Here is an 11,925-nt window from a genome sequence, read left to right as displayed (position 1 = left end):
GCTAATGCCCTGGGGAATAGGGTGCTGGTCCAAACTAATGCCCTGGGGAATAGGGTGCTGGTCCAAACTAATGCCCTGGGGAATAGGGTGCTGGTTCTAACTAATGCCCTGGGGAATAGGGTGCTGGTCCAAACTAATGCCCTGGGAAATAGGGTGCTGGTCCAAACTAATTCCCTGGGGAATAGTTTGCCATTCAGGATGCATCCAGAGCCTGGGGACCAGACCAATGCCTATTCTCATCACATTTTTTTAATGTATTTTTATTTAACTAGGCAGGTCAGTTAAGAACAAATTCTTATTTTACAATGACGGCCTACCCCGACCAAACCCTAACCCGGGTGACGCTGGGCCAATTGTGTGCTGCCCTATGGCACTCCCAAACACGGCCGGTTGTGATACAGCCGGGATTCGAACCAGGGTGTCTGTAGTGACGCCTCTAGCACTGAGATGCAGTGCCTTAGACTGCTGAGCACATGGCATAAACAGGAATGCATTACCTTTCTCATTGAGTTATGTGTTATTTCAGCTTTGCCTTTTTATTGAGTTATGTTGTATTATTTCAGTCAGACATCTTGGATGTGAACCAGATCTTCAAGGACCTGGCAGTGATGATCCATGATCAGGGAGAGATGATTGGTGAGTCCCATCACTGTTGTAGTACAGTGCCCAATCAGTTGCTTCCTTCATAAAAACCACGCCTCTGAATCATGATTTGAACTCTCAAAAAAAATTAATCTGACCCCAAAACATCTGTATTATAGTATTCATACCCCTTGACCTATTCCACATTTTGTTGTTGCAGCCTGAATTCAAAATGTATTAAATAGATATATTTTCTCACCCATCTACGCACAATACCCCACAATGACAAAGTGAAAACATGTTTTTAGAAATTGTAGCAAATGTATTAAAAATGAAATACAGACATATCAAATTTACATAAGTATTCACACCCCTGAGTCAATACTTTGTAGGAGCACCTTTGGCAGCGATTACAGCTGAGTCTTCCTGGGTAAAACATTAGCCCATTTATTCTTTTAAAAAAATTATTCAAGCTCTGCTGCTGAAAGGTGAATTCATCTCCCAGTGTCTGGTGGAAAGCAGACTGAACCAGGTTTTCCTCTAGGATTTTGACTGTGCTTAGCTCCACTCTGTTTATTTTTTATCCTGAAGAACTCCTCAGTCCTTAACGATTACAAGCATTCCCATAACATGATGCAGCCACCACTATGCTTGAATATATGAAGAGTGATACTCAGTAATGCGTTGTATTGGATTTCTCCCAAACATAACACTTTGTATTCAGGACAAAAAGTGAATTGGTTTGCAATATTACTTTAGTGCCTTGTTGCAAACAGGATGCGTGTTTTGGAATATTTGTATTCTATACAGGCTTCCTTCTTTTCACTCTGTCAATTAGGTTAGTATTGTGGAGTAACTACAATGTTGTTGATCCATCCAGAGTTTTCTCCTATCACAGCCATTAAACTATTATAAAGTCACCATTGGCCTCGTGGTGAAATCGCTGAGTGGTTTCCTTCCTCTCCGGCAACTGAGTTAGGAAGGAGGCCTATATATCTGTAGTGACAGGGTTATTGAAACACCATCCAAAGTGTAGTTAATAACTTCACCATGCTCAAAGGGATATTAAATGTCTGCTTTTTAAAATGTTTTACCCATCTATCAATCGGTGCCCTTCTTGGAGTGGCATTGGTAAACCTCCCTGGTGTTTGTGGTTGAATCTGTGTTTGAAATTCACTGCTCGACTGAGGGACCTTACAGAGATGAGGTAGTCATTCATAAATCATGTTCAGCACTATTATTGCACACAGTGTTAGTCCATGCAGCTTATGTGACTTGTTAAGCAATTCTTTACTCCTGAACTTATTTAGGCTTTCCATAACAAAGGGGTTGAATACTTGTTGACTGAAGACATTTGTAAAAATGTCAAAAAACATAATACCACTTTCACATTATGGGGTATTGTCTGTAGGTCAGTGACACAAAATCTCAATTTAATCAATTTTAAATTCAGGCTCTATCACAACAAAATGTGGAAAAAGGCACGGTACATATGTGTAAAAAATAAAAAATCTGCCATACTACAAGCTGAGCCAGTCTGTGTTTACCCTCTGTGTTTACACCACAGACAGCATAGAGGCCAACGTGGAGAGTGCTGAGGTCCACGTAGACCGAGGGACGGAACAGCTCCAGAGAGCCGCCTACTACCAGGTAAGGCAGAATATCACTGCGGCAGAGTAAGACACTGTGTCCACTGCTAGCTAGCGATGGCTACCAACAAAATGAGGGAACCCATTCATATTCAATAGAAGGAAAGCGCCGAACTGTTTGAACAAAGTGTGAACAGAACAATAAGTTGACAAAAGCTGAACATTATGCAAATTCTAGGCGATATCATAGCGCGATATATAATGGTGCAACTGACCAATCGAAGATCGTTATAGCTTCCAGCCCATGCTTGATTGGCTGTTGATGCCATGGAGAAGTGGGTATACTCTAATTTCCAAAATGGCCTGCCCGGTGTAGTAAAGGGGCACCCGGTGTAGTAAAGGGGCGCCCGGTGTAGTAAAGGGGCGCCCGGTGTAGTAAAGGGGCGCCCGGTGTAGTAAAGGGGCGCCCGGTGTAGTAAAGGGGCGCCCGGTGTAGTAAAGGGGCGCCCGGTGTAGTAAACTGTACAACTCGAGACGTGGGAATATCAGGAGTCTGAGAAAAGAGAGGAGTGTGGAGCGGTCTGGTGCTGAAACATTTGATCCGAATTTCGCCGGGTTCAACCAGCGCCGGGCCAAGCCACATTACCTGCCCTGAGTGCTGAATAATATAGGTTTCTTCTATGTTTTCACACTCGTACTTTTCACACCCATATATTGCCAAATATTTTACTGACTTGCATTTGTGTAGGCTACGTTGTGCATGATTAATACGGCGTGTACCCTCCACTACACTACTTTGATACAAGTCAGTGGGGATTGAGAAGTGAGTATACACAAAGCCCACTGAAAAGAAAATGTGGGTATATGACGTAATACCCTCCACTACACCACTGAGCACGACCTAGCATGCTGTGAGTTGGCTGCTTGAAAAAAAAATTGCCCACATAGCGTTGAACCGTCGAATCGAGCGTTTCATCCCCAGTAACAGGTAACATTAAATGAATTGGTGCCATGCTGTTTTCTGCACCTCGACTGTCACCAACCTACCATCCCTCTGCTCTGTCTCTCCCCTCAGCAAAAGTCCCGTAAGAAGATGTGCATTCTGGCTGTGGTCATGTCCATAGTACTGACCATACTGGGCATCATCATCTGGCAAGCCACCAAATGAGAAGAGAGACAACCCTCCTCTCTTTCACATCTTTATTTATTTCATTCCCCCACCCAACCTGAAACACCAGCCCGGGACGGATCCCCTCCAACCTGAAACACCAGCCCGGGACGGACCCCCTCCAACCTGAAACACCAGCCCGGGACGGATCCCCTCCAACCTGAAACACCAGCCCGGGACGGATCCCCTCCAACCTGAAACACCAGCCCGGGACGGACCCCCTCCAACCTGAAACACCAGCCCGGGACGGATCCCCTCCAACCTGAAACACCAGCCCGGGACGGACCCCTCCAACCTGAAACACCAGCCCGGGACGGATCCCCTCCAACCTAAAACACCAGCCCGGGACCTAACCAGCCCGGGACGGACCCCTCCAACCTGAAACACCAGCCCGGGACGGATCCCCTCCAACCTGAAACACCAGCCCGGGGACGGATCCCCTCCAACCTGAAACACCAGCCCGGGACGGACCCTCCAACCTGAAACACCAGCCCGGGACGGATCCCCTCCAACCTGAAACACCAGCCCGGGATGGACCCTCCCTGAAACACCAGCCCGGGACGGATCCCCTCCAACCTGAAACACCAGCCCGGGACGGACCCCTCCAACCTAAACACCAGCCCGGACGGATCCCTCCAACCTGAAACACCAGCCCGGGATGGACCCCCTCCAACCTGAAACACCAGCCCGGGACGGACCCCCTCCAACCTGAAACACCAGCCCGGGATGGATCCCCTCCAACCAGAAACACCAGCCCGGGACGGACCCCCTCCAACCTGAAACACCAGCCCGGGACGGACCCCCTCCAACCTGAAACACCAGCCCGGGATGGATACCCGGAGCGATGCCCAGCTAGCTAGCTTACTGTTGCCAGGGTCAGTGGAGTGGCATCAGGGCAAAAGGATGGGTCTGGGATATGTAACCTGACATTCCCTTCCTGAGCTCACGGCCTCCATCTAACCTCCTGTCTCATTTACCCTGAGACAAGCAAGTAGAATTTCTATTCAAATGAAGGAGAATATTGGAGTAAAATGGGGCGGGAGAGTGGATTAATATAAAGATATGTTTAATTCTACTTGTGATATTTACTACACTAACATTCATTGTATTTCCAAACACACGTAATTGTTATTAATATTATTGTTGATGAACTATTATATAGCAAATGGGGACGGACACCGATATGGAAAAAATAAAACTGTTGTTTTTTGTAAATTCATCTCTGGGTTTTGTAGGGAGATAAATGATTTTGGTAACCTGTACATTTCCGGCACCATTCTGGTATGTAAACAGTTTAGAGTGCCACACTCCATTCAAGTTATAGGACCGGTTTCCTGAACACAGATTAATCCTCGATGGCGATTCTGCGTTGAGTTTGCATTTTAGTCCAGGACTAGTCTTAATCTGTGTCCAGGAAACCACCCCATAGTCTTTATATTTCTCAGGTGAGATCAGGTTCTGATAGTGAACCTTTTGTCTTTTTTTTTTTATCCAACTGTCTACATGATGATAATAACAAACTCTGGTCGTAATAAACACATTTATTAACACTGTTGAAAGAGCAAACCTCTTGGCAGTTTACAAAACACAGATTAAGCTTCATATTATTTGTAATTATGTTCCCAGCACCTTGACCATTCGCTCAATAATTTTTTTTTTTTTTTTATTGTCCCGCGGCTCAAATCTAGTTTATAATCCCTGTCGTTGACTGGACATGAAGAGCATAGTTGTTGATGTGCTGTAAAACTTCATTTATGACTGATGTTCTCGTTATGATGCAAATCTTTGTAATATATTACAATCTTGGACTACGGACCCAATATAATGACAATATTATATGTTAAATGCAACCATAGTTTAAATAAAAATAAAGTAATTGTCAACCTGTTTTATTGATATCGATGACCTTCTATCAATATGCTTAAATAAAAACAATGTCTTAAACACAAGTTCCTTTTTGTGAGACTTTTTTGTCCAAATAATCAATAGTGTAAATATGATCACCTTGGTACCTTGTAAAGCTGTTTTTATATTTATTGTATATCTTTTTCTTATCCAACTTATAATTTGTTTCATATTTTAGGGGGTGGATCAGTTTGAATATTGTAGATTCCATCGATGTAATTATCTGCATCATTTCTAATCCCACATATATTTTTTTCATAAATATATTACATTTTTAATTTGACCTTTTATTTAACTAGGCAAGTCGGTTAAGAACACATTCTTATTTACAATGACGGCCTACCGGGGAACAGTGGGTTAACTGCCTTGTTCAGGGGCATAACGACAGATTTTTACCTTGTCAGCTCGGGGATTCGATCTTGCAACCTTTTGGTTACTAGTCCATCACTCTAACCACTAGGCTACCTGCCGTAAATATATAAAATATATAGTTTCCTTTTATTATTTTCCCCTACCCCTACACTTAGGTTTCTACTTCCAGCTTATACATACTATATACATTTTACGGGCACAGTATATTTTACTTTAACTTATTTTTTGTCCCATCCTTCAGCTCCATTCAATCCCTCCCATCTATCTCTGAGCACAATCCAGGTTTGACTTCTATTTGCCATATACACTGCTCAAAAAAATAAAGGGAACACTTAAACAACACAATGTAACTCCAAGTCAATCACACTTCTGTGAAATCAAACTGTCCACTTAGGAAGCAACACTGATTGACAATACATTTCACATGCTGTTGTGCAAATGGAATAGACAACCGGTGGAAATTATAGGCAATTAGCAAGACACCCCCAATAAAGGAGTGGTTCAGCAGGTGGTGACCAGAGACCACTTCTCAGGTCCTATGCTTCCTGGCTGATGTTTTGGTCACTTTTGAATGCTGGCGGTGCTTTCACTCTAGTGGTAGCATGAGACGGAGTCTACAACCCACACAAGTGGCTCAGGTAGTGCAGCTCATCCAGGATGGCACATCAATGCGAGCTGTGGCAAGAAGGTTTGCTGTGTCTGTCAGCGTAGTGTCCAGAGCATGGAGGCGCTACCAGGAGACAGGCCAGTACATCAGGAGATGTGGAGGAGGCCGTAGGAGGGCAACAACCCAGCAGCAGGACCGCTACCTCCGCCTTTGTGCAAGGAGGAGCAGGAGGAGCACTGCCAGAGCCCTGAAAAATGACCTCCAGCAGGCCACAAATGTGCATGTGTCTGCTCAAACGGTCAGAAACAGACTCCATGAGGGTGGTATGAGGGCCCGGCGTCCACAGGTGGGGGTTGTGCTTACAGCCCAACACCGTGCAGGACGTTTGGCATTTGCCAGAGAACACCAAGATTGGCAAATTTGCCACTGGCACCCTGTGCTCTTCACAGCTGAAGCAGGTTCACACTGAGCACATGTGACAGACGTGACAGAGTCTGGAGACGCCGTGGAGAACGTTCTGCTGCCTGCAACATCCTCCAGCATGACCGGTTTGGCGGTGGGTCAGTCATGGTGTGGGGTGGGGTGGCATTTCTTTAGGGGGCCGCACAGCCCTCCATGTGCTCGCCAGAGGTAGCCTGACTGCCATTAGGTACCGAGATGAGATCCTCAGACTCCTTGTGAGACCATATGCTGGTGCGGTTGGCCCTGGGTTCCTCCTAATGCAAGACAATGCTAGACCTCATGTGGCTGGACTGTGTCAGCAGTTCCTGCAAGAGGAAGGCATTGATGCTATGGACTGGCCCGCCCGTTCCCCAGACCTGAATCCAATTGAGCACATCTGAGACATCATGTCTCGCTCCATCCACCAACGCCACAGACTGTCCAGGAGTTGGCAGATGCTTTAGTCCAGGTCTGGGAGGAGATCCCTCAGGAGACCATCTGCCACCTCATCAGGAGCATGCCCAGGCGTTGTAGGGAGGTCATACAGGCATGTGGAGGCCACACACACTACTGAGCCTCATTTTGACTTGTTTTAAGGACATTACATCAAAGTTGGATCAGCCTGTAGTGTGGTTTTCCACTTTAATTTTGAGTGTGACTCCAAATCCAGACCTTCATGGGTTGATAAATTGAATTTCCATTGATTCTTTTTGTGTGATTTTGTTGTCAGCACATTCAACTATGTAAAGAAAAAAGTATTTAATAAGATTATTTCATCAATTCAGATCTAGGATGTGTTATTTTAGTGTTCCCTTTATTTTTTTGAGCAGTATATTTTTCAACTGTGATGTTTCACAAAGTTCTAAACCTTTCCATTCTCATAGGTTCTACCGATTGTAAATGAAAGATACATTTTTTGTTGTTGCTATTATTATATTATTGATCGATTGACTATGCCTTTTAAATCACCCAACAGTGCTATTTGCACAGTTAGCTCCAGGTAAATGTTGCAATTCTTCAGCCGTTCCTGAACCTGCCACCAAAAACAAGCTACATATGGACAGTACCAAAACAAATGATCTAATGATTCCCTCTTCGCAGAAAAAGCTGCAGAGCTGGGATGGTTCTATCCCCCATATACAGTACCAGTCAAAAGTTTAGACATCTAATCATTCAAGGGTTTTAATTTATTTTACTTTTTTTTTTTACATTGTAGAATAATAGTGAAGACATCAAAACTATGAAATAACACACATGGAATCATGTAGTAACCCCCAAAAAGTGTTAAACATGTCAAAACATATTTTAGATTCTTCAAAGTAGCCTCCTTTTGCCTTGATGACAGCTTTGCACACTCTTGGTATTCTCTCAACCAGCTTCATGAGGTAGTCACCTGGATTGCATTTCAATTAACAGGTGAGCATTGTTAAAAGTTAATGTGTGGAATTTCAGTTGTGTTGTGACAAGGTAGGAGTGGTATACAGAAGATAGCCCTATTTGATAAAATACCAAGTCCATATTATGGCAAGAACAGCACAGATAAGCAAAGAGAAACGACAGTCCATCATTACTTTAAGACATGAAGGTCAGTCAATCTGGAAAATTTGAAGAACTTTGAAAGTTTATTCAAGTGTTGTTGCAAAAACCATCAAGCGCTATGATGAAACTGGCTCTCATGAGGACCACCACAGGAAAGGAAGACTGCAGAGTTACCTCTGCTGCAGAAGATAAGTTCATTAGAGTTACCAGCCTCAGAAATTGCAGTCCAAATAAATGCTTCACAGAGTTCATCTAGAGGTCGTGGAGGGGTCAACATTGTGGATTTTATATTATTGTTGGATCTGATTTTAATAGGTAACATTTTGATGGCCATAATAAATAGATATGCCGATATTGGACAACCTTGTTTTACTCCTCTTGACAGTTTAAAACTTTCTGAGATTTAGCCATTATTTACTATTTTACACTTAGGGCTACTATACATAACATTGTATAAGAGATTCTCCAAAATTCTTAAATATTCCAGGCATTTGTATATAAATTCCAGTCATACTTTATCAAAAGCCTTTTCAAAGTCAGCTATGAATACCAGGCCTGGTTTCCCAGATATTTCATAATGTTATATTGCTTCCAGTACTTTTCTTATATTATCTCTAATGTATTGTCCATGTAAAAAAAAACCTGTCTGATTAGGAAGAATAATATCCGACAATACCTTTAATTCTATGTGAATTGCATTTTGCTAGATATTTTGCTTCACAATATTGAAGTGTAAGGGGCCTCCAAATTTGTTATGTACTGGATCTTTATAATGGAGTGGTTAAAGCATGCTAATAACGGTCCTCTGAGTACATAAAAAAAGGTTTGGTATACCGTTCTTATCTATCTTCTCACAACTGAAATTAAAGTTAAAGCCATTCTATGTTATATAAGGTGAAATGCAAAACATACAATCTTATATGTGAAGTAGAAGTTATGACCTCAGCCAGCAGGTGTCAGTGCAGCTCTGACTACAGGCTGGGGAAAACAGTTATGACCTCAGCCAGCAGGGGTCAGTGCAGCTCTGACTACAGGCTGAGGAAAACAGTTATGACCTCAGCCAGCAGGGGTCAGTGCAGCTCTGACTACAGGCTGAGGAGAACATGTAAGTGTCTACACAACTTTAGTTCTAAAGGAGGAGCTGCAAACTACTAACCATCTGTTTAGACACACACTACGGTGCCTTCAGAAAGTAATACCCCTTGACTTATTCCACATTTTGTTGTTACAGCCGGAATTTAAAATAGATTAAATATATTTTCTTCTCACCCATCTACACACAATACCCTATAATGACAAAGTGAAAGCATGTTTTACTTTTTTTTGCAATTGTATTGGAAATACAGAGATAAACAATATATGCAAAAGTATGCAAAAGTACTCCTTCAAATTAGTGGATACGGCAATTTCAGCCACAGGTGTGTAAAATCGAGCCTACAGCCATGCAATCTCCATAGACAAACATTGGCTGTAGAAAGGCCTTTCGGAAGTGCTCAATGAATTTCAACGTGCCACCGTCATAGGATGCCACCTTTCCAACAAGTCAGTTCATCAAATGTATCCCCTGCTAGAGCTGCCCCGGTCAACTGTAAGTGCTGTTATTGTGAAGCGGAAATGTCTTGGAGCAACAACAGCTCAGCCGCGAAGTGGTATGACACACAAACTCACACAACGTGTAAAAATAGTCTATCCTCTGTTGCAACACTCACTACCGAGTTCCAAACTGCTTCTGGAAGCAACGTCAGCACAGGAACTGTTCTTCAAGAGCTTCATGAAATGGGTTTATATGGCCGAGCAGCCGCACACAAGCCTAATGCGTAAAGCGCCAGCTGGAGTGGTGTAAAGCATTGGACTTTGGAGCAGTGGAAATGCGTTCTCTGGAGTGATGAATCACGCTTCACCATCTGGCAGTCCGACTGACAAATCTGGTTTTGGCAGATGCCAGGAGAACACTGCCTGCCTCAATGCATAGTGCTAACTATAAAGTTTAGTGGAGGAGGAATAATGGTCTGGGGCTGTTTAACATGGTTCGGGCCCCTTAGTTCCAGTGAAGGTAAATCTTAACACTACAGCATACAATGACATTCTAGACGATTCTGAGCTTCCAACTTTGTGGCCCGTTCCTGTTTCAGCATTACAATGCCCCCGTGCACAAAGCAAGATCCATACAGAAGGTTTGTCGAGATCTGTGTGGAAGAACTTGACTGGCCTGCATAGAGCTCTGACCTCAACCCCATCGAACAACTTTGGGATGAATTGGAATGCCGACTGCGAGCCAGGCCTAATCGGCCAACATCAGTGCCCGACCTCACTAATAGTCTTGTGGCTGAATGGAAGCAAATCCCCACAGCAATGTTCCAACATCTAGTGGAAAGCCTTCCCAGAAGAGTGGAGCCTGTTATAGCAGCAAAGAGGGGACCAAATCCATATTAATGCCCATGATTTTGGAATGAGATGTTCGACTAGCAGGTGTCCACATACTTTTGTTCATGTAGTGTTCACAATACATGTTAGAATCACATTTGGCAGCGATGACTCTTCCTAGATACCTCTCTAAGAGCTTTGCACACCTGGATTGTACAATATTTGCACATTATTCAAGCGCTGTAAAGTTTTTTGTTAATCATTACTAGACAGCCATTTTCAGGTCTTGCCATAGATTTTCAAGCCGATTTAAGTCAAAACTGTAACTAGGCCACTCAGGAACATTGGTAAGGTCATCTTGGTAAGCAACTCCAGTGTATATTTTGGCCTTGTGTTTTCAGTTACTGTCCTTCTAAAAGGTGAATTTATCTCCCAGTGTCTGTTAGAAAGCTGACTGAACCAGATTTTCCTCTGGGATTTAGCCTGTGTTTAGCTCTATTTTGTTTATTTTTATCTTAAAAAACTCCCCAGTCCTTGCCAATGACAAGTATACCCATAACATGATGCAGCCACCACCATGCTGGAAAATATGATGAGTGGTACTCAGTGATGTGTTGTGTTGGATTTGCCCCAAATATAACGCTTTGTATTCAGGACATAAATTACATTTCTATGCCACAATTTGTTTTTACTTTAGTGCCTTATTGCAAACAGGATGCATTTAAAAAATATATTTTTGTTCTGTACAGGCTTAGTTCTTTTCCCACTGTCATTTAGATAAAAATGTACAGAATGGTTACCTGAAAGACAATGGGGAGGGTCATGCTTTTTCAATTTCAGTTAAGAGGAGGGTGTAGTGTTTTTGAAATCTAGTCCAGGGGAGGGTCATGTAATTTGTAGTTGATGAAATTTCAATGTTTCTCAGTTTCTTTTGAGAATTAGTTGCTTATTAGGCTATATATATTGATGTGTGCCCGATGCCGCCCCTCAGCCCTGATTCTCCGCTGGGCGGGCAATATCAATTGCAGCTATAGGCTATTTAGTGTGGTCTCAATCCTATAGGCTACTAAATGTCTGCTTGGAGAAAAAAGTTGTATTCCTAAAATAGCTTCTGGGATGGTGTAAGTAAAACTAAGCTGCATTACACACTGCAGTGGATATTCCAACCCTGAGCCCCGGCTTGCTCTGCTCTTGTTGATCAAACACGTTCTTGTGTCCTGCTTAACCAGTGGCTGTGCTGCTTAACCAGCGGCTGTGCTGCTTAACCAGTGGCTGTGCTGCTTAACCAGCGGCTGTGCTGCTTAACCAGCGGCTGTGCTGCTTAACCAGCGGCTGTGCTGCTTAACCAGCGGCTGTGC

The 11,925-nt window shown here is 43.3% G+C and overlaps 1 protein-coding gene across 1 annotated transcript in view; it reads left to right on the top strand.

Moving 5' to 3' along the window:
- Positions 1–3,494, top strand: part of LOC106570663 (syntaxin-12) — a 15,102-nt gene extending 11,608 nt beyond the window's left edge. Inside the window, exons 8-10 of the mRNA XM_014143134.2 lie at positions 564–636; positions 2,150–2,232; positions 3,247–3,494. Of these exons, the coding sequence (XP_013998609.1) occupies positions 564–636; positions 2,150–2,232; positions 3,247–3,339 (249 nt within the window). The 3' untranslated portion in view covers positions 3,340–3,494. The remainder of the gene's footprint in view (positions 1–563; positions 637–2,149; positions 2,233–3,246) is intronic.
- Positions 3,495–11,925: the final 8,431 nt, after the last annotated feature.

Source organism: Salmo salar, chromosome ssa14 (genome assembly GCF_905237065.1).
Source record: "Salmo salar chromosome ssa14, Ssal_v3.1, whole genome shotgun sequence".
Classification (NCBI taxonomy): Eukaryota; Metazoa; Chordata; class Actinopteri; order Salmoniformes; family Salmonidae; genus Salmo; species Salmo salar.
This window is presented reverse-complemented; position numbering and strand designations above follow the sequence as displayed.